General features: G+C 52.4%; 1 protein-coding gene across 1 annotated transcript in view; it reads right to left on the reverse strand.

Moving 5' to 3' along the window:
- TOM1 (target of myb1 membrane trafficking protein) overlaps positions 1 to 22961 on the reverse strand; it is a 38019-nt gene extending 15058 nt beyond the window's left edge. The window contains exons 1-2 of the mRNA XM_032140133.2: positions 22795 to 22961; positions 3898 to 3982 (exon numbers count right to left, since the gene is read on the reverse strand). Of these exons, the coding sequence (XP_031996024.2) occupies positions 3898 to 3982; positions 22795 to 22846 (137 nt within the window). The 5' untranslated portion in view covers positions 22847 to 22961. The remainder of the gene's footprint in view (positions 1 to 3897; positions 3983 to 22794) is intronic.
- Positions 22962 to 23197: the final 236 nt, after the last annotated feature.

Genomic DNA, 23197 nt, shown 5'->3' on the forward strand with positions numbered 1-23197 from the left:
AATAGAGCCCCCTTACCCAACGCCAGAGGCCTGGAGAGCTGGAACAGTTCTTATTGGCCCATCCTCCCTGTGCCCCGCCTGTTTTGTGTATCCAGCCAGGTTCTGGTCACATCAGAATCTTCCTAGCCCATTGCTTAGCAGGGACTCACAACCTGTGGCCCCTGGACCCCCTGCAGCAGAGTCACTTTGAGAAAAGGTGAGAGTGTTTTGTTAAAAGTGCAGAACCTGGCTGGATGCGGTGGCTCACGCCTGTAATCCCAGGACTTTGGGAGGCTGAGGCAGGTGGATCACTTGAGACCAGGAGTTCAAGACAAGCCTGGCCAACATGGTGAAACCCTGTCTGTACTAAAAATACAAAAATTAGCCGGGCGTGGTGGTATGAGCCTGTAATCCCAGCTACTTGGGAGGTTGAGGCGGGAGAATCGCTTGAACCCAGGAGGCAGAGGTTGCAGTGAGCCAAGATTGCACCACTTGTACTCCAGCCTGGGCAACAGAGTGAGAGCCGAGATCGCGCCACTGTACTCCAGACTGGGCAACAGAGTGAGACCCTGTCTCAAAAAAACAAAGGACATTAAAAAAAAAAAGCAGAACCTAGGTCCCCACCCTAGACCACCTGAACCAAATTCTCAGGGAGTGGGGCCCCTGAATCTGAATGCTTCTCACGCTCCCCAGGGGTTTGTTATGCATGCTCAAGTTTAAGAACAAATAACCTGGAGGCAAAGTGTTTTCATTAAAAAAATAGAGATAGGGTCTTGCTATGTTGCCCAGGCTGGTCTCAAACTCCTGGGCTCAAATGATCCTCCCACCTCAGCCTCCCAATATGTTGTGATTACTGACATGAGTCCCTGAGCCCAGCTAGCACAGTGTTCTGATGCCCCGTCCTGGCCAGCTGCTCTATCTGTCCATTTATCCTTCCATTCAAGTCTTTTTTTTTTATTTTCTTCTGAGACAGAGTCTCACTCTGTCGCCCAGGCTGGAGTGCAGTGGCGCAATCACAGCTCGCTGCAGCCTGGAACTCCTGGGCTCAAGTGATCCTCCTGCCTCAGCCTCCCAAAACGCTGAGACTACCAGTGTGAGCCACCATGTCTGGCCCATTCAACTCTTATTAAGCACCCAATACGTGCGTGGCACCATGCTAGGTGCTGGGGATACGGTGGCAAACAAGACCATATGGCCCTGCCTCCTCCCCACCTTGCGGGGAGATCCAAAGAAGAGCAAGGAATAAGCAGGTCCTGGAAAAAGAGCAGAGGTGAGGATGGGGGTGGTCAGAAAAGATCTCCGAGGGGGTGGTCTTGAAGTTGGGCCTTGAAAGATGGGAAGGACCAGCTGGGGGGGAGTGGGGGCAGAGCAGTTTGGGTCCAGAGCCTGGACCAACATCTTGGGTGCAGAGCAGCTTGGTGCCTTGGAGGAACTAAGAGGAGGCCACACTGAGTGTGGGGGAGGTTGGGGAGGGCTGAAGAAGCCTAGGGGTCACGGTGTTGGGAGGCCCCTGGAAGCTGGGGTGCCAGCCTGATCTCCCTGTCCCCTCTGTGATTCCCACCACCCTCCACCCTCGGCCCTATACAGGTATACTCAGTGCTGCCCTGACTGCTCTTGTCTAAAAGCCTTTGTACACGGCCCCCACTTGCACCCTGAAGGCTCCTGATGTCCACATCCACAAGGCGAAGCCTTGGTTAAAATCCACCCCATCCACGACACTTTCCCAGGTCCTCCAGTCTCCCTGGCCTGTTCTGCCCTGCCGCACTGAACTGGGGGCCCGCCCTGGGTAGAGAAGAAGCCTGCCAGAGGGCAGGGATGCTGTTCTCTTTGGACAGCTTCCCTTCCTAGAGCCCATCACACTACTGAAGCATAAGTAACATTTCCCAGCCTGGCCAGTGGCCCCTGGGGCCCATCCTGCTGTCTGCCTGGCTGTCAGTGCTGACCCCATCTAGGACTAAAGCAGGAGAGCCTGGAACCCTGGCACTGGTTCTCAGCAGGAGCGAAGACAGAGGCAAGGCTTCCTAGGGACGGAGCCTGCCTGGGGGCTAGAGCTGTGGATGCGGTCAGGCCTGCGGTGGAAGGGACACGGTGGGGAAAGGGATGGTGGCCCACCAAGGGGGGTCCTGGCCCAGAAGCCTGAGAGCAGTTTCCAACCCTTGCCTCCCTGGGCAGCCCCTCGCCTGTCCCTGGCTCCTGGTCTCAGCCTGGCCACTGACCCACGGGCTACTTCAGCACTTTATAGTGACTTCTTTCCACCTCTTCTAGGGTGGCCTAGAGACAAGGGAATCAGAATCATTCCCTGGCGTGTTCCGCCATGCGCCACTGACCTGGGGGCCCACCCTGGGAGAGAAGAAGCCTCCTAGAGTGCAGGGACAGTGTCCTTGTTGGACACCTTCCTCCCTAGAGGGAAGCACTGGGAATCGGAAGTTCTGGCCTTGCCACTGCTGTGGGCCCATGGTGTCTGGTACTCTGCTACGAGCACAGAGTGTATGACAAGGAGGCCACAACCCAATGGGGGAGACACTTTAGTAATGAGGCTAAGTTTAGGTGCCATGCTTGGTGAGGTCAAGGGTCACACCTGCCTTTGATCACTGCTGGGTCCCTAGTGCCTCTTGTGGTGCCTGGAACACACAAGGTGCTCAAATAAATAGCAATGCACCTGAACAACGCTGAGCCCGTTCCTCCCATGTTTATAAGGGACATGGGGGCAACGTCCATGAGGCTCCCAGGCCTGTCTAGAGGCTTGGTGAGGTTTTCTGCCTCCTGCTTTCTTTCTTCTGACCTCTGCCCACCACTCCTTCCCTCACCCTCACTCTCATGAGTCCTTGGCAAGACCAGGGAGCAGGTTCCGGCAGCCACTGCCCTCTCCTGACTGGGCCTTGACTGTGTGACTCAGATGCCCACAGCCTCCCTCCAGCTCAGAGCTGGGCACTCCCTGCCCTCCACCTGCGTCCAGCCTGCCCCTCTCCACGCAAAGCCCTCCCTGGCTGAGAGGAACCCTGCATTGGCCGCGGGAGAGCTGGATGATCCCAGCGAGAACTGGAGAGGGAAAGGAGGGTCCCCACTGATTTCTCAGGATGGAGGCCCCGTCTGGCAGCACTTCCCGCTCCCCATGGCCCCCACATCTCTCCCCAGCCTTCGCTGGGTTTTCCTGAGAGGACAGGGACCCTCACATCCTCTTTCTGCTCCCTCCAGGGACTCGGGCTTATTGCTGGAAGGATCTAACAGAGCACCTTCGAGGACAAAGACCTAGAGAGGTAAAGTGACTTCTGAAGGTCACACGGCTGGTCAGTGACAACGAGTCAGACATCGGAGGCCAAGACCCCAATCCCTCCCCCACACCACGTGCCTTGGCAGGGCTCCTTGGCACTGAGCAAGACGATAGCGTGACCCCAACACCAGAAATGCCTGGCAAATGCCAGTGCTGTTCAGGTTCACGGTTCAGCTTCACTTTCCCTGCCATCCTTGTGCTCTCCCCTACCCTCCAGGCTGGTGTCAAATCTTAAGGAAATGGAAGTCTGTTTCTGCTCACAGAAAAGCCGGAGTCACTCTAGCGCACACTCCCGCCTGCAGAATGCAGATGACGCTTGGGGCCAACAATCAGAGTCTCCAGCTTGCCTCGTCCTAGGGAGATGCTGCATACAAGGCTGGGCTTCCAGATCCGTGTGGAATCTGGGCTGCCACTAAGAGAGGCGGGGTGGGGTGGCAGCCCCCAGGGGCCAGCTCTACTCCTGCTGTGAATTCCTACCTTGAATGGGGCTCAGATGGCCTCTGCAGCCAAGTGGGTTGGGTGAGACTTGGTGGCTATGGCAGCAATGGGGCTGGGGCAGGGGCTCCCTGGAAGGGTGCAGGTGTGTGCTGCGTGGTGGATGGCTGTCTCTGCCTGTGCCCCACAACCTCTCCTTGGGGGGCCCTTACCCTTCCTCCGTCTCGTTGATGATGTCGCAGATCTCCATGTTGAGGGCCCAGTCCTCGCTCTGCAGGGAGCCATCTGTGGCTTTCTCTGAGAAGAAACCATGAGTCATAAAGGCATGAGGGGGTCCTGAATGGGTAAACTCAAACCGTGGGTGGGAGAGGAGGGGGTTGCAGGGCCGGATGAGATGGGGAGGAGGAAGATGACAGACGCTTCCTGGGCACAGGGCCTGGCCCTGTGTGAGACTGCTCTACACACATCGTCCCATCGTCACTAGATTCTTGTAGCCACTGAGGCCGGGAGTACCTCTGCCCTTCAATGGATGAGGAAACCGTGGCTCTGAGTGCACCAAAGGGATGCGCCAGAGGGGAATCTAGGCGGGCTTCCGTGTGCTTATTCCTGACATGACAATATGGAGACAGTGCTTTGCTTCATTTCTGTAGATAAGATGTTCTCCCTTGACTTTAGAATTATCTTTTGAGCTGGGTGGTGGCTCACGCCTGTAATCCCAGCACTCTGGGAGGCTGAGGTGGGTGGATCACCTGAGGTCAGGAGTTGAGACCAGCCTGACCAACACGGTGAAGCCCCGTCTTTCCTAACTACAAAAAAGTAGCTGGGCGTGGTGGCACATGACTGTAATCCTAGCTACTTGGGAGGCTGAGGCAGGAGAATGGTTTGAACCCAGGAGGCAGAGGTTGCAATGAGATTGAGCCATCACGCTCCAGCCTGGACAACGAGAGCGAAACTCCATCTCCAAAACAAACAAACAAACAAAAAAGAATTATCTTTTGAGTTGGTAACCATTCACAGGATACAAAATCTAAAAGTTCTCAAGTGGTATACAATGGAGCTAGGTATATCTATCTCTGTCCCCTGCCCCAGCTCCCTCTTCCTAGAGGCATCCCCTGTAACCAAGTTCCTCTAGAATCTCACAGAGGCCTTCTTTACCTAGGAAGAAAAGGCTCCATTACTAATAGGTCACCTCGCCCTCCTGTACCCTTCTGAGGCACCCACGGAAGGCACCGATGCCGAGCCACCCGGCAGAACTGCCCCAAAGAGAGGTGATGATTCATGCAAGGTATCAGCACGGCAAGGTATCAGCACGGCAAGGTATCAGCACGGTACGGGCCCAAAATAAACACTCAGCAGGTGGTGGTGGTTCTTTTTAAAAAAAGTTGAGGCGAAAGTCACATAAAATAAAACTAACCATTTTACCGTGTATAATTCAGTGGCATCTGGTACATTTGTATACTAAATACAACCACCACCACCTCTATTCAGTTCCACGAAATTTTCACTTTGTGGCAGTTCCTAGGGTAAGATTTCCAGGCCGGGAGTCAGCTGCAGGGTTCTGGAAGCCTGTCAGGGCCATGGCCGGGACCACTGGCTGCAGGTCTGCACGGTAGCAAGTACCGGGCTTGGCAGCCTTTTGTAAACCGTAGTGTGGGAGGCACTAATTGGTATTACATGAATGATGAATGCAGGAACTCGCAATGCTAGCACCTTCTTAAACAGTCTTTAGGAAAGGGAGGTGCCGCATGGCCTGTTTTTTGTTCTCTGCACTTTCCTAGATGCTATCTTCACGCGTCAACCACGTGCACACAGGAAATTTCGTGCCCTGTTTCTTGCAGGTAACGTTCTATTACGCACATCACTCTGGCTGGTATGTATTGTGACTACATGGAGGACTGTGTGATAAGACAGGCCTTGCTCCGCATTTTAAGGGTGAGACCCTGTTCTGATGCAGGGCACTACCCAAGGCTCCCTCCCCTGCAAGTGTCACATGCAGAGTACTCATCCGCCTGCTGCAGCCATCCTGCCGGCCTTGGCACACCTGCTGGCTGGCGGGCCTGGCACTTGGACACAGTACTGCTGGCTGTCTATTATCTGTCAGGAGTGTGGGCCAGAGTAGGCATGTAAAACTTGTTATTCCACGTGATGTCACGCTGTCCTGCAAGGGAGGCTGTCTCCTCACGGCTGTGCCCCAGCTTGGGGAGGGTGGGTGACTCCTCGCTTGCTACACAGCTATTTGTAAGCCAGGCCGGTTCCAGGCACTGCGATACCATAGTGGACTCGGTGGGCATGGTCCCTGCCTTAAGGTGCCCAAAAGAAGCCACAGTGCATGCTAAACCCAGTCTGCCGGAGGACAGAGGAGGGCAGCTTCTGTGGGACTGGACAGGGCCCTCTTCTAGCCAGGCTGGCTCAACCAACTCTAAAACTGTGGCTCTGAGACCTTGGTTTTGCAATTGGCCCAACTTCAGTTCTACCCTCAGGTCCTGAGCCAGATGGATGCCAGGGTGGCCCAGGACACATGCCAGGCGGCTGAGGCAGAGGGCGGTTGCTTTACCCCCAGATCAGGCCTGGAGGAGGGGATGAGGAAGGCTCCTCTGACAGGGCTGAAAGACAGAGTCGTCCATCCTGTGAAGGTTTACTGAGTGTGGCTTCTTTGTACCACACCCCTGCCCTTTGGGGTTCCACACTTACACAGCCACCTGGGAAGACAAGGGCGGGCTGAACAAGTGTCTCTCTGAGCAGAGGGCCATGCCCTGCTTTGGAGGGTTTTGGGGCAGGGGCTAGTCATGTCAGTCAGTGTTAACCTACAGAACCTGCTCCTCTGCCACAGGCCACATCTCAGCAAGCCCCAGTCACACAGGCCAGAGGATTAGTGTCATCTCCCTCCCTACCCACACCTAAAGGCCGCGAAGTCTTGCCAAGTCAGCTGCCAAATCTCTGTCCATCACACTATCCCCTTCTCACCATCCCCTCTGCCACTGCCCCTGCCCCAGCCCGGCCACCATCCTCCCGCTAGACCACCGCCTCAGCTTCTTCCCTCCTCCTGCCTCCCTCCTCCCACCCATTCTCCACGCTGCCCAGAGGGAACTTTCTGAAACCTGAAAATGACAGTGTCCTTCCTGCCCAAATCCTTCCGTGTCTCCCTAGTCTTCGACCTGGCCTGCATGCCCTTCCACAATAATAATATTTTAACTTCCCAAGTTATATGCCATAGAATATCAAGCAGCATTAGCTGTTCACATGAAGAATGAGATTTAGTTTTCACACGCTGTAAGGTGTGCATTATTGCCCTCATCTCATGAGGAAACTGAAGCACAGAGAGATCACCAACTTGCAAAGGGCACACAGAGGTAAGGGCGGGGCAGCCGCTGACTCTTGTGGCGCAGGTGCCTGAGGCTTCTGTGCCATCCGCATCTCTCAGCGGGGGCGGGGAACTCTGCTTTCCCAGAAGTGCCCTTCTTGACCATGCAGGCAGTCGGCCCTCTCCTCCCTGAGCTCCACCGGCAGGCCTCTCAGTGGTCCCCCCCATCAGATCCCCTTCTGTCCCCAGTGCCTCCTGAAAAGGATGGGCACCTCTCATCTCCTGGAGGAGGGAACATCAGTGTTTCGGGAGAGGCTGTGTTTTGGAAAGGCAAGCAAGTGGCTTTGAAAGGGAAGCGGGTACATTGATAAATAAGAGCAATCCCATACCAGGGAATCAGGTGGGTGCCGAAGGACCCCGCGCCCCCACCCCGTGCATGAGTCTGACGTGACCCAATCAGTGCGGGCAAGCTCCTGAGCCCTGAGTGGCAGCAGACAGCAGTGGGCAGAGCCAATCAGAAGATGGAGGTTTTCTGCCAGGTGGGAGGGGACATGTGGCCTCAACGAGAAAGGGTAGAGGAAGAGGAGGAGGAGACAAAATCGGGACAAGGCCGATCTGAGCAATTTCAGTACAAGACAGCTGTTGGGAGGCTGTGGGACACATCTGCCCAGACCATCACTTGCCAACTCCTTCTAGGTTCCTCCAGGTCCAGGTGTGGACAACGGGATTGGGGAGAATCCTGTGGATTTCCTTCAGATGCCCACAGGGTAGGCATATGACATCAGGGCAGAATTTTAAACCCACAGGAACCTGGCAATATTCGCTTTGTTTTTGTTCTTCACCACAGAAGTAATTCAGCTTGCTATTTTAAGAAGGGGGAATAAAAACACTGACAGTGGTTACCAGTTACCAAGAGAATGACAACTGATTCCCAGACCTCGGAGCTGTAACCTTCAAGCGCCTCCGGGTAGCAGCTGTGCTCTTGTCTTCCAGCTCCTGACAGAGCTGGGCCCTGCAATCCTCCACCTGTCATCAGGTGGCTTTGTGGTTGTTTATGGATGGCAAGCCTGTGGCTTCGGATCACTGGGCACCTGTGCGTCCTTAGAGCAAGCAGTCTGTCCTCTCCCTGTTGGGCCTGGTGCAGATACCCCCTCCCTGGAGGGCTCCAGATAATCTGCCTGGCACGATGGCAAGACCCACCTGGCCCCTCATGGAGATGAGGATGGAGTGGCACGAGTCTGGCCTGACCTAACTCAGAGACCGTGGGCAAAGATCCAGCCCCTCTGAGTCTCTGTTTTTGCACCCGTAAAATCAGGATAAGACTGCCTGCCTCACAGGATGCGGTGACCTTGCAGCCAGACAATGTCAGTATGACATCAGGAAAGGCTAGCAATGAGTAACCGAGCTACAATGACTATGACGGGCCAAGAGAAAGAATGAGTAGTCTCCAAAGACACGCCACACCACGGGCAAGATCAGAGATGGGGGCCTTGGTATGGTATCACCCCTTTCCTTCTTTCTTTTTTTTTTTTTTTTGAGACAGTCTCGTTCTGTCACCCAGGTTGGAGTACAGTGGCATAATCTTGGCTCACTGCAACCTCTGCCTCCCGGGTTTAAGCAATTCTCCTGCCTCAGCCTCCCGAGTAGCTGGGGTTACAGGTACCTGCCAACACACCTGGCTAAGTTTTGTATTTTTAGTAAAGATGGGGCTTCACCACGTTTGTCAGGCTGGTCTCGAACTCCTGACCTCAAGTGATCCACCTGCCTCAGCCTCCCAAAGTGCTGGTGTTACAGGTGTGAGCCACTGCCCACTGTGTCCAGCCAGTATCACCCCTTTCCACACCAGCCTTCTGGGAAGCAGCCTGGAGCCCTCTCACTCCCACCCCGCACATTCCAACAGTCTCATGATCACTGAGACAGCTCTGGCTCAAGCTGCCACCTCCCCAGGCCTGCACTGCCACCTCCACACTCTACTCAAACATAACTCCAAGCACAACTTCCTCTGTTTAAATATTGTCTATCACCCTCACTGCCTGAGGATCAAAAACCCGAACTCTCCAGGGGCTGGCGTCAGCCACAGTCAGCTGTACCCCCTCCCTCTATGTGGCTTGTCCTCTCATGCCTCTGAGATCCTGTCTGCAATGCCATTCCTCATTCTGTCAGGCTCACCCAGTTCACATGCTCATCTGGCACTCAGCATGCACCAGGCATGGGACTAATAAGCACGTCATACCCTCAGTCACCCATCACCACAACCTTTAAGACAGAGGATGAATAAACTCAGGGGCATGGAGAAGTCAGCAATTTGCCTGCAGTCACACCGTTTGTGAGATGCAGAGCAGATTCAAAGCCAGAGAAGTCTGGTTCTTAAGTCCATATTCATAACCACTATGCTATGTGCTTCTCAAACATTCTCAACACTTGTCCAGACTACAGGGAGACGTCAGTGAGCAAATCCAGCAAGGGCCTGCCCCAGCGGTGGTTTATAGTCTAGTGGAAGGCCACAGCTGACAATTCCAAAAGGTCAAGTTTCTATGGCAGGAAAGACCAGGTGCTGAGACAGTGCCAGGCATGCTGATGAAGAGGAGGAATGAGTCAGCTGAACTCCCCTCGTCTTTTTTTTTTTTTTTTTTTTTTTTTTTGAGACGGAGTTCACTCTTGTTGCCCAGGCTGGAGTGCAATGGCACTATCTTGGCTCACCGCAACCTCCGCCTCCCAGGTTCAAGCGCTTCTCCTGCCTCAGCCTCCCAAGTAGCTGGGATTACAGGCATGTACCACCATGCCTGGCTAATTTTGTATTTTTAGTAGAGACGGGGTTTCTCTATATTGGTCAGGCTGGTCTTGAACTCCCGACCTCAGGTGATCCGCCCACCTCAGCCTCCCAAAGTGCTGGGATTACAGGCGTGAGCCACCGCACCCGGCCTCGTCTTTTTTTTTGTTCTTTTTTTTTTTTTTTTGAGACGGAGTCTCGTTCTGTCACCCAGGCTGGAGTGCAGTGGTGCGATCTCGGCTCACTGCAACTTCCATCTCCTGGGTTCAAGCAATTCTCTGCCTCAGTCCCCCAAGTAGCTGGGATTACAGGCGCCCACCTAATTTTCTTTTTGTATTTTTAGTACAGATGAGGTTTCACCACCTTGGCCAGGCTGGTCTTGAACTCCTGACCTCGTGATCCACCCGCCTCGGCCTCCCAAAGTGCTGGGATTACAGGCATGAGCCACCATGCCCAGCCGAACTCCCCTCATCTTCTAAGCCCCATCCAGGGTTGGCTCCTCAGTGGTGCCTCCTTCTGGGTAGACCGTGTCACTCCTCATCCTGCACCATGACAATAACAACATCACGGAGAACAATGACAAACAGCCATCATTCAGTGAAGAAGCGTCAGCCTGTGTAGGATGCTTGGGGGACCTCCTTTTGTGTCACCTCCCCACATCCCCGACTGTCATGGAGGCAGCCAATGTGCGGAGGTTTGTGACTTGCTAGATGCAAAGCCAGGCCTGTGTGCTTCAAACTCGTGTGCTCTCCACTCTGCTCTGTCCCTGTGAAGACTGACTCTGCCTGCCTGGGGCAGACACTTCTGGGGCCCACCTTCTGGTGCAACAGAGCCGGGGGGGCATTACATACTTTTGGAATGACAGACCGAGGCTCTGCACTGCCTAGGTGCTCAGTTCGATGCTGACTGCCCCTGCCTACCCTGCCTTCCCAGAGCAATATTCACTGTATTTCACTGATTAGCTACCAGGCTAAGGACAGAACAAGAAAGAGTCTGGCTGTTTTGAGACATCGTGGAGCTGTCAAACCCACCCTGAAACTGCCGACCTTCAGGCTTCTTGCTAGGTAGACAAAGTGCGTTGTTGTGGTGGTTTCAGACTCTGCTGGTTGGGTTTCCTGTTACCTCCAGCTCAAAGTATTTGTGATTAATATTCCGCTTTAAGGAGTGAGGTCCAGCTGCCCTGGCCTTCCCACGGCACTGCTCCGTGGTGGACAACTACGGCATGGACCTGAAGGCACCGGGCTCCACTGAAGCCCTCGGGAGCCGGCACTGAGACCTGGCCCAGTCCTTCCTCCCACTCCCTCTCGTCACCAGCTCAGATGACTGCCCGCACCCGCCCCATCACCCTCCTCAGGCTTCTGTGCTTCTGAACATGCTGCCCTTCTTCCAGGAAGAAATGTGCTCCTCCCCACCTCAACTCGTGCTCCTAAGCCCAGGTCAAAGGTCAGGTCTGGTGGAGTCCACCCTGACACCCCCCACCCTGCCAGGGCCTATTCCTTCCAGCTAGCGGCCCATAGCATTTTCCACAGACCACAACTCTAAGCACTGCTTAGTGGAGTGATTAAAATAACTCTGTTGGGCGATTTCTTTGTTTCTACATCTCTCTCTCCCAGGAGTCTGTGAGCTCTTTAAGGGTGGCGGTTATAGCTCACGAATGGTCCAATTGTCTACCCCAGCTGGGACCTGGCCCATGATAAACCTGCAGTACCTGTCTGCTGAATGACTGAATGAAAGATGAGGCCGTATTCAACAGCACAATAAACCTTTATAACGGTGTAAATGAAATGAAACACCTCCACACTTTGGCACTCATTGATCCCTTAGTAGCGATTGTGTGGAAATCCTAATCTGTCTTCCAACTTGCAATCCTCTGAATACTTTTTTTTTTTTGAGACAGAGTCTCACTCTGTTGCCCAGGCTGGAGTGCAGTGGCACGATCTCGGCTCACTGCAACCTCCACCTCCCGGGTTCAAGTTCACCTGCCTCGCTCGGCCTCCCGAGTAGCTGGGACTACAGGCGTGCGCCACCATGCCCGGCTAATTTTTGTATTTTTAGCAGAGACAGGGTTTCGCCACATTGGCCAGGATGGTCTCGATCTCTTGACCTCGTGATCCACCTGCCTTGGCCTCGCAAAGTGCTGGGATTACAGGCGTGGGCCACCGTGCCCCTTTGAATACTTTTAAAAAGTACCACGTCCCTCCTTAATCTGTCCTCCAACATCCTCAGGACCTGTGACCACTCCACTCTGGTAATGATCTCCGGAGCCTTCACTATTCTGACCGACCCCTCTGGACATAGGCCAGCCGTGCTGTCCATCTGGAAATGCAGTGTGGGAACCCACACGCCACACTTACCTGTCCTTGCTAGATACTGTATTTCTATTACTGTTCTCAGTGTCTATGTGAAATGTTTATTAACCCCACCATATGGAGCTGACTCCAATAGTTGTGAAAGACGCTTGCTCCCCCTGGGCTCACAGCATTTAGCTTTTCTAGACCCCCTTGCAGCCAGAAGGAGCCCTGGGACTTCTGGCCGCTGAGACGGAAGCGGGTGTCTCTTGGGCGGCTCCTGGGGAAGGTTTTGCTTTCTTGGTAACAGAGACACAGACATCTGGTACTTTCACCTGTGCTTCCTGCCGTGAGAACGCAAGCACGAGGATGAACCCAACGTGGTGAAGAAAGTTAGGCAGAAATACAGAAGGAGCCACTACTGAACGAATTCATTCTAGATGGACACAGATGTTTTCACTCAAAGGGAAACCCAGTAGGTCTCTTAGTTCTCTTTTTTTTTGAGATGGAGTCTCACTGTGTTTCCCAGGCTGGAGTGCTGTGGCACGATCTTGGCTCACTGCAACTTCCGCCTCACCGGTTCAAGTGATTCTCCTGCCTCAGCCTCCAGGGTAGCTGGGATTACAGACGCCCACCACCACGTCCAGCTAATGTTTGTATTTTTAGTAAAGATGGGATTTCACCATGTTGGCCAGGCTGATCTTGAACTCCTGACTTCAGGTGATCTGCCTGTCTCGGCCTCCCAAAGTGCTGGGATTACAGGTGTGAGCCACTGTGCCCGGCCTCTTTCAGTTCTAAGGGGGAATCAGTGAGATGGAAAAGTTGGGAGGATGGGATGCAGACACAGACAAATCCTGCCCAGACTCCAGCACCTACCAAGCTGTGTGAGCCTGGGTGACTCCTTGGCCTCTCTGTGCCTCAGTTCCTCCTCTATGACCAAAGCATTCACTTTCCAGGGATATGTGAGGAGGAGAGTATACATTTCAACCACCAAAATAAATGCTATCCTCTACAAACATATCAACCACAACATGATTGAGAATTTCAAGAACCCCATAAGAGATTTTTAAATCACAAGTATGCAGAAGCCATTTTTTTTTTCAGCCAGAAACTTGTCTTGAAAACTATTTTCCAAAGGAATAACTCTTTCCAGACCCAGCGTGGAAAGTTCCATCCATCTCCTAATTTGCTGAGCCACCCTTCCTCAAAACCCTGGCTGCCTCTCCCTGTTATTATTTTTTTTAACCATAACCACAAGATAAACCCTAAAATACCTTACAGAGGGTATTGCTTCCGCAACCCACAATTTTAAAGTCGATGTAACTAAGTATAGTACCTAAAAAAAGGAAATGTCAGTGAGATAAAGAAAGGTTTTCTAAAACTCCCCAGGTAAGAAGAAGTGAGGCTGTGAAGGCAGAGGCTTGAAGTGGCTGGCTGAGGTACAGATGGCATTTGTTTTCACTCCCCACTTGGGAGTGTAAAAGGTGTTGCTGACAATCTGGATGGTCAGGGGTGGAGTGGGGTTTGTATTAGTCAGGGATCTCTAGAGAAAAGGAACTAGGCTGGGCGTGGTGGCTCACGCCTGTAATCACAGCACTTTGGGAGGCCAAGGTGGGTGGATCACGAGGTCAGGGGTTCAAGACAAGCCTGGCCAACATGGCGAAACCCTGCCTCTACAAAAAAATAACAATTAGCCAGGTGTGGTGGCATGCACCTGTAGTCCCAGCTACTCAGGAGGCTGAGGCAGGAGAATTGCTTGAACCTGGGAGTTGGATGTTGCAGTGAGCCAAGACTGCCCCATTGCACTCCAGCCTGGGAAATAGAGTCCGTCTCAAAAAAAAAAAAAAAAAAGAGAAAAGGAGCTAACAGAAAGAAAAAGAGAGAGACAGACAGACACACACACACACACACACACACACACACACACACACACACACGAGAAAGAGACAGCGAGCACTTAAGGAATTGGCTTATGCAGGTGTGAAGGCTTAGCAAGTTGAAAATCTGTGGGGTGTGCTGGCAGGCTGGAGATCCAGGGAACAGATGCTGTCCCAGTGCAAGGGCAAGGGGAGCCTGCTGGCCAAATTCCCTCTTGTTCTAGGGAGGTCATTCTTTTTCTATTCAGGCCTTCAACTGATTGGACGAGGCCCACCCACGTTATTGAGGGCAATACGCTTTACATGGGTCTGGTGATTTAAATGTTAATCTCATCTAAGACATACGTTCACAGAAACATCTAAAACAATGTTTGACCAAATATCTGTCTCCCGTGGCCTAGCCAAGTTGACACATAAACAACCACTACAGGGTTTATACTGCACCAACACAAACAAGTTCAAACAGTAGACCCCTCTGTCTGTCCCTAAATTTTCTGTTTGTCTCAGCCCCTGCGGTCTGGCTGGTTCTTCTCTCCCCCTCCCTTCTCCCCTGGCTCCATCCTTCCCTTCTCTACTTTCCCCAGCAGGAGCGAGGCCCAGTTCCCCTCCTCAGGGCTTGCACGGTGGTTCTCCACCGCACTTTGCAGTGCTCTATCAACTTGTAAGTTTCCCGTGTCCCTTGAGGTGGAGACCTGGGGGACGCAGCCGGGAAGGGGCGGAGCTGGCACCTGAACCCAGCTCTTCTGATGCAGAGACTAAGCTGTGACCCCATTTCAGGCTGCTTACGTCCCAGTGATCAAAATGAGCTACCTGGGATCACACCAGGTGGGCTCATGGGCAAACTTAAAGACAGTTTTAGAGGGACATTAAATTTTTCCTCTCCTGCATTATTTACTTTAATGCAGGATAGGAAAAAAACACGAACATCAAAGCCATGATTTCATGGATATAATTACATAAGATGAGGTCAAATTTTAATAGATAAGCTAATGAAAAGAAAACCCTACGAAAATATTAATGAAGGTGGCATGGGGGTAGACACAAATCACAAAGGAGCTACATGAAAGACAGAAGTTTGAGCCGGGCGCAGTGGCTCACGCCTGTAATCCCAGCACTTTGAGAGGCCGAGGTGGGCAGATCACAAGGTCAGGAGATCGAGATCAGCCTGGCTAACATGGTGAAACCCCGTCTCTACTAAAAAAATATTAAAAAATTAGCCAGGCGTGGTGGCAGGCGCCTGTAGTCCCAGCTGCTCGGAGGCTGAGGCAGGAGAATTGCTTGAACCCGGGAGGCAGAGGTTGCAGTGAGCCAAGATCGTACCACTGGACTCCAGCCTGGGCGACAGAATGAGTCTCCATCTCAAAGGAAAAAAAAAAAAAAAAAAAAAAAAAAAAGAATTTTGGAGGGCACTGGCCTAGATCAAGATCTCCTTAGTAAGGCAGTAAAGAGTTAACTGTCCTGAATCCCCCTGCTTCTCATGGGGTGATGGCCTCAAGCTAATTAGGAGACACTGAGGGTTTGGGTTTGTTTTTTTTTTTTTTTTTTCTAAAACCAGAAGAGTGGAAGTCTGAGACCATACTCTTATTTCCTTGAGCTCACTAAGGGAATAAAACCTATTCACCAGTTCTATCCATAGGGGCAGGCAAAGGCCTTAATTTCCATGTAAGAATCTGCTCCTCCCCACAGCCTGAAACCTGACCTGTCTGTAAATGTGGCAGCTACCCAGCCAGTGACTGCTCATTTGCCAGGGACACAAAGACCATCACAAAGGCTGCACTGGAGTCAGAATCTTGGGCTGGCACTCAGCTTGGCTACTAACTTAGACTGGGTCCCAGGAATGATAACACCAGTGAAAAATCACAACAGCTAATAATTACAGACACTTCCCGTCTGGCAGGAAGTGCTTTACAGCACAACAACACAACAGCCCTATCTGATAGGTGCTATTATTATCCTCATCGTACAGATGAGGAAATCGAAGAACAGAGAGGTTAAGTAACTTGCTCCTGGTAACAAAGCTGGTGAGGACTGAACCAGGACTCAGACCATTCAGTCTGACTCAAGCTCACCCTGGGCTCTACTCATATGTGTACAGCTGATACAAAGCCCTTTCTAGACAAAGCTCTGTCATCCTCAAGACAGAAACTTGGGGCTCTAACGTGGGTCCTGTACTTATGGATCAGGAAACAGAAGCTTCAAGATATTAAGGCTCTCGCAGGCACACTGTGGCGATAAGCACCCTCAAGCATCCCCGGGGTGGGTGCTCTGGTACCCCACTTTGAGGAACAGTGTGCTCCATCATTCTGCCTCTGGCCAGCTGCTCCGATTCAGAAGTCAGCAAACTATGAACCCATATGCCAAATTCAGTCTGTTTTGTATGGTCCTTGAGCTACAGATGGTCTTTATATTTTTAAATAGTTGCAAAAAAAAAGCTGAAGAATAATATTTCATGATATGTGAAAATTACATGAAATTCAAATATCATTGCCCATAAATAGTTTTATTGGAGCACAGTCATTCTGATTCATTTACCTATGGCCTATGTAGCTGCTTTTGTGCTATAATGGCAGAACTGGGTAGTTGCAGCAGAGACCATCTGGTTCACGAAGCCACAAGTATTTACTATCTGGCCCTTTATAGAAAAAGCTCACTGACCCTGGTCTAGTCCACTCTGCTAACCGACGCAGGAATCTTTTTTATAGTCGCCCTCCCCACTCCGGCTTCTGCCTTCACACCTCCAGTGGTGGGGAGCTCACTACCGAACAAGGCAGCCGGTTCCATCTTTGCAAGGCTCTAGGGATAGCTATTTGTACTGAAACCGAACTGCTTATTCCTTTTTTTTTTTTTTTTTTTGAGATGGAGTTTCGCTCTTTCACCCAGGCTGGAGTGCAGCGGCGCGATCTCGGCTCACTGCAGGCTCCGCCCCCCGGGGTTCACGCCATTCTCCTGCCTCAGCCTCCCGCGTAGCTGGGACTACAGGCACCTGCCACCTTGCCCGGCTAATTTTTTGTATTTTTAGTAGAGACGGGGTTTCACCGTGTTAGCCAGGATGGTCTCGATATCCTGACCTCGTGATCTGCCCGCCTTGGCCTCCCAAAGTGCTGGGATTACAGGCGTGAGCCACCGCGCCTGGCCCGAACTGCTTATTCCTGTAAGCACACACTCTGCTCTTGGAGCCTTGCACATTCAGTTCTATCAGTCCTCCCTAGCAGCCATCAGTTTTGTTTTTTTTTTTTGAGGTTGAGTCTCGCTCTGTCACCAGGCTAGAGTGCAGCGGCGTGATCTTGGCTCACTGCAACCTTCACCTCCCCGGTTCAAGTAATTTTCCTGCCTCAGCCTCCCAAGTTGCTGGGATTACAGGCGCGCGCCACCACATCCAGCTAATTTTTGTATTTTTAGTAGAGACGGGGTTTCACCACGTTGGCCAGGATGGTCCTGATCTCTTGACCTTGTGATCCACCCGCCTCAGCCTCCCAAAGTGCTGGGATTACAGGCGTGAGCCACCGTGCCTGGCCCGCCATCAGTTTCTTTCTTCCCTCTGGCATCACGTCTTCCCTGTCCCTATATATGCCCTCTGTCATTCCTTACCAATCCTCTGGGAAGCAGAAGGAGAATGACAGCACCTCTGTGTTGCCAAGAGGGTAGATGGGCGATGGAGAGGGACCGTGACATAGTGAGGAGCAGAACCAGAGCTGGAACCAGGTGTCCCGCCTCCCAGCCTGGTGTCTCCTCAACATTGCTTAAGTGTCCACTTTCCAGCCCATCATTCCCCAACTGGCCCCCAACGGCCTGAAGTGGTCTCTCACTTCTGTGATTCCTTCCTGTGGCTCCCCCGGCTTGGCTTTTGTGGATTCAAAGACAGCTCTCTCTGACTTTTTCACTTTTCCCCTCCAGGGCTCAGTCTTCAGGCTCTGGGCTCTTCTCCCCTCACACCCAGCTCCCACCACCCCAACCACTGAGGCTCAACCCCAGGGACGGCCCATATTTACCATCTCTGTTGTTTGCAACTTACTGTTGGCAATCAGCTAGGATTTGGACTCCAAGTGCTTAAGGGGTGAGCTGACAGCCAGAAATGGAAAATGGGATTCTTGACATCTGTCTATAAAACAGAGCCAGTAGGCCGGGCGCGGTGGCTCACGCCTGTAATCCCAGCACTTTGGGAGGCCGAGGCAGGTGGTTCACGAGGTCAGGAGATCGAGACCATTCTGGCTAACACAGGGAAACCCCGTCTCTACTAAAAATACAAAAAATTATCCAGGTGTGGTGGCGGGCGCCTGTAGTCCCAGCTACTCGGGAGGCTGAGGCAGGAGAATGGCGTGAACCTGGGAGGCAGAGCTTGCAGTGCGCCGAGATCACGCCACTGCACTCCAGCCTGGGCGACAGAGCCAGACTCTGTCTCAAAAAAAAAAAAAAACAAACAGAGCCAGTAAGATTTGTCTGCAGAGAATACCTGGAAAGGGTTTGAAATCCTTGAAAGAAGAGGGCTGTGACAACACCAGCTGGTAAAAAGGATCAGGAATCCTCTCAGCTACGGGTGCTGCCCTTGGGAAGCTCCCCTACTCATCGATGAGGGAGAGGGGCCTGCAAGTGTAGGACCCATGTACATGTCCTTATCTGGGGGTAGAACAAGAGTTGTGGCTCTTGGAGGGTGGGACAGACATCAATTCAAAAGAAGCACTGGGCAGCTCAAGGCAGTGTGGTGAGGGTACAAAAGAAGACCTGGGTCTGGATTCTGACTTTGAGTGGCTGTGGAACCCTGGAAAGCGATGCTTTCCCTTAGACTGACTTTTGGTGAGATGGGAAAAAAACAGCAAAACCGCACAGGGTCACCATGAGATTAATATCCAGGACGCTAGCAGAATATCTGGCAGAGTTATTATGGTGTTTGCTCACAAAATGTTACTTTCCTTTTCTCCCTTCCTCCTTCCTGCTACGTGCCAGGCACTGTGCTAGGTGCTGAGGGTCTGGAGAAATAAGGCACAGTTCCTGCTCTCAAGAAGTTCAGCCTAGCTGTGGAGACAGACATGCACAACCACTAACAGAGTGGGACGGTGGCATATTAGTATAATGAGGGTAGAAATAATAAAAATAGGCCAGGCGTGGTGGCTCACACTTGTAATCCCAGCACTTTGGGAGGCCGAGGTGGGTGGATCACTCGAGGTCAGGAATTCAAGACCAGCTTGGCTAACACAGCGAAACCCCGTCTCTACTAAAAATACAAAAATTAGCCAGGCAGGGTGGCTACTCGGGAGGCTGAGGCAGGAGAATCGCTTGAACCCAGGGGGCAGAGGTTGTAGTGAGCTGAGGCTGTGCCACTGCACTCCAGCCTTTTTTAAGACTCTGTCTCAAAAAAAAAAAAAAAAGAAATAATAAAAATGATGATGGTGATGATGACGGGAAGAGCTAACATTTCCATACACTCACACTGTGCCAGGCACTCTCAGAGGACTATCTTGTTTCATTCCAGCAACCACCCGTGAGGCAGATGCTGTTAGCAACATTCTACCAAGGAGGAAGCGGAGAGTCAGAGCCCAAGGTCATAGAGCAAGGGGGCCCGAGGACCTAGGATAAAGGGAGAGTAAAAGAGCAACATCGGGCTTGGGGCAGGCCTCAGGGAGGAGGTGATGATGCCCTGTACTTTGAAGGGTGATCTGGAGCTCCTCAGTGGGGTCACAGGAGTAAGCAACCCAGGCAGAGGGGCCAGCAAGCACAAAGGTGTGTGTGTGTGTGTGTGTGTGTGTGTGTGTGTGTGTGTGTGTTGGGAGGGGAGGTGGATGAGAACTTTGTGATTCGAATGACTGACACTCATTCTTGATTAGCATCATTAGAACCCACCATCTGAGGGATGTCAATTCCATATGGCTCTACAGCTCTACTATCAACAAGGGCATGGGAGTCGGCAGGCTTGAGAAGAGATGGTACTCCTGCAGCAAGGAGGGGCCTGGTTTACAGAATTATAAGCAGCTCTACTACGTCATCAGTAATCACAGCCAGTGAGCAGTACTTCCTCCGCCTCTTTATCTAACAGAATATGGAATACTGAGGGGATTAACTCGAACTCTTAATTCTACTTTTGGAGTCTCTTCAGCTTTGGTTTAAATTTCAATGGCTCAGTTTTGCTGTCAATTCACTGGGGTCTTGGGTGAGTCACAGCCTCCACTTTCCCCTCTCTGGACCTCAGTCTCCGCCAGTGTAAAATGAAGGGGATGGGCTGGAACAGCATTAGCATTACCTGGCAACTCATCAGTAATTCACATTCTAGGCCAGACACGGTGGTCATACCTGTAATCCCAGTACTTTGGGAGGCCGAGGTGGGTGGATCACCTGAGGTCAGGAGTTTGAGACCAGACTGGCCAACATGGAGAAACCCCACCTCTATTAAAAATACAAAATTAGTCGGGTGTGGTGGCGTGTGCCTGTAATCCCAGCTACTTGGGAGGCTGAGGCGGGAGAATCACTGGAACCCGGGAGGCGGAAGTTGCAGTGAGCCAAGATCGTGCCATTGCACCCCAGCCTGGGCAACAAGAGTGAAATGCCATCTCAAAAAAAAAAAAAAAAAAAGAAATTCACATTCTAGAGTCCCACTGCAGACCTAGAGAGTCAGAAACTCTGGGGTTAAGGTCCAGACATTATTTGTTTTAACAAGCCCTCCTAGGAATTCTGATGAGAACAACTGGATTAGAAGATCCCCAGGTAAGGCTTTTACCTGTAAAATTCTATTTGTGCTCTAAGGTATTATGATTTAGTAGCATTCTCTTTGCACAGAAGTATTTCTTGCCCAAGAAAGGCAACCCTTCAGGGTAAGAAGAGAAGTTTGCTTTGACTGGCTGAAATCCAGAACCCAGGTGAGCTTTTCCAGAAAGCCTTAAGAGTATGTGGCTGACTTTGAAGCCAGGTCTTTTATTTACTTGTTTATTTTTAAGTAGTAAGTCTTAAACTTGGCATGTGATAAAAGCAGTGGTTTCTGTAGTCAGAGAAATAAAGATGAGAGGAGAGCTGCCTTCTCTTTTCAGCTCCAAAAAATCATGACTCACTGTGGGGTGGGTGTGTGTCCAGGGGAGGGCAGGGGTCCTTTGAGAGGGCAGTTCCTCTCCCTGGTTCAGGAGCTTCCTGGTGTGTAAATCCTGGACTGCCACCTCCCCCTTGGAGAGCATTGATTACAAAACCTCGGAAGAGCCACCAACAGCCACGGTGGCGATTACAACACAGAGCCGGGTCGACAAGCTTTCGTGAGGTTTGGCAAGACAGTAAGAATGGAAAGAATGTCTCATCTTAAAAGTTTTCCCAGTCTGGACTTAAGACGAAAAGTCGTCATCAAAAAAGATGAAGAATAATTTCACAGTAATGCGATGGTTTCTTCATGCAAGAATCGGGAACACCCAGACCATCCTCCTGAGAAGTGTGGCTGTTTGGGTGAAGGCATGTCGGTTCTCACGGTGTTGGTGTCCAAGAATGAGCACCTATGAGACCTACTGCCCAGCGATTGCCAGGGATTCCTAACCTTCACTTGGTGATCTCACGAACAATGTGTGTGTGTGTAAATACATATAATATATATGTATGTGTATATATATGTACATGTATGTATGTGTATATTTATATAGGTGTGTGTGTGTGTGTGTGTATGTGTTTCAAGAGATGGGATCTCCCTGCGTCGTCCAGGTTGGAGTACAGTGGCGCCATCAGGGCTCACTGCAGCCCTGACCTCCCAGGTGCAAGCAATTCTCCCAGATCTGCCTACGGAGTGGCTGGGAGCACAGGCACGCATCACCACGCACGGCTAATTTCTGTTTTTTGTTTTTTGTAGAGACGGGGTCTCGCCATGTTGCCCAGGCTGGTCTCGAACTCCTGGGCTCAAGCGATCTGCCCGCCTTAGCCTCCCAAAGTTCTAGGATTACAGGCAGGAACCACCGCGCCCAGCCCAATGATAATAAACATTATAACTGTTAGTTTTTTTATATGGCACTGGCCATGTACCAGGCATTGTTCTAAGTATTTCACATTTATTAAGGAATTTAATCTTCACAACAAGCCCACGGAGGTGGGGTCCATTATTGCCCGCCAATTACAGGTGAGGAAACCTCGGCCCAGGGAGGCTGCGTCACAGAACTGTGAGTATCCTGTCACCAGGGTGCAAAGAACCACGGACCAGCAGACAGGCGCCAGGTGCCGTGGGCTCGGCTTGGCTCGAGTGCCCGGCTGCCCCACCTACGGAGCACCGAGGTGGGCTGACCCTGAGGGTTTCTCTGACCACTTTCTGCTCAGGTTCTGAGTCTGTGCGGGTCCGTTTGAGGCTGGGTCGAGAAAAGAGCTCAGGCGGACACGTCCTGAGACCCAGGTCCGTGAGGCCTGGCCGCTGGCTGTCCAGCGCTGGGCCCCCTTTGGCCAGTCGCCCCCCAAGACGCCAAGCCCCGGGCTTCGCGGTCCTGGGAGAAGGGACTTCTGGCCCTTCTCAGGTGTCCGTGTCCGGAGGACCCGGTGAGCCAGGAAGGAGCTGGCCAGAGCCCAGGCAGCGGGACCCAGCAGAGCGGCCCAGCCACTGCCAACCACGCAGTCCCTTTAACCCCGAAAACTTTCTCCCTCAATTGGGGACCCCAGCAGACGCACATTGGCTGCGCCGTGGGCATCCGGACCCACCCTCTCTCCTTACCTACTGGCTCTCGTATACATCTATCACAAGCCAAGGCTTCCTAATGGCCCAAGTTTTTGTCAATCAACAGTGGGAGGAAAGCTGGGCGGGGCCAGGTCGGAAAGCTACACGCCAGCCTCGTTGCCCTCCCTGCCTCCGTGACTAGGCACCCGGAGGCTTCCCAGGGGACCGAAGCTGGGTGCGGAGCACCGGGGCGGAGCTGTGGGGGGCTCCAGGGACTCACCGATGCGCTGTCCCACTGGAGAGCTGAACGGGTTCCCCAGGAGAAAGTCCATTGCTGCTACCGCCGCTGCCACCAACCCCGGGAATCAGCTGACAGCAACCGCCAGCGCCACCGACCCGTCACGTGACGCACCCGGAGGCCGGCGAGGAGGCGTGGGCGGGGCGGTGGCACCGCGAAGCTCGACCACAGGCTCCGCCCTGAGACGCGAGGGTCCCGCCCCCGAGGCGGAGGGCAATGACCTCACTGCGGCTTCCTCGGCGGCGGCGGGCATCACACACGACGTAGGGCCTGGGTTCGGGGCCCAGGAAGCGCGGTCCTCTTTAAGCCACGCCCTGACCTTTTAGGGCGAGGTCTAAAGGACCCTTTACACATTTGGGAGACTGGGTCGTAGACCAGGGAAGTG

Source organism: Hylobates moloch, unplaced genomic scaffold (assembly GCF_009828535.3).
Source record: "Hylobates moloch isolate HMO894 unplaced genomic scaffold, HMol_V3 SCAFFOLD_19, whole genome shotgun sequence".
NCBI classification, from domain to species: domain Eukaryota; kingdom Metazoa; phylum Chordata; class Mammalia; order Primates; family Hylobatidae; genus Hylobates; species Hylobates moloch.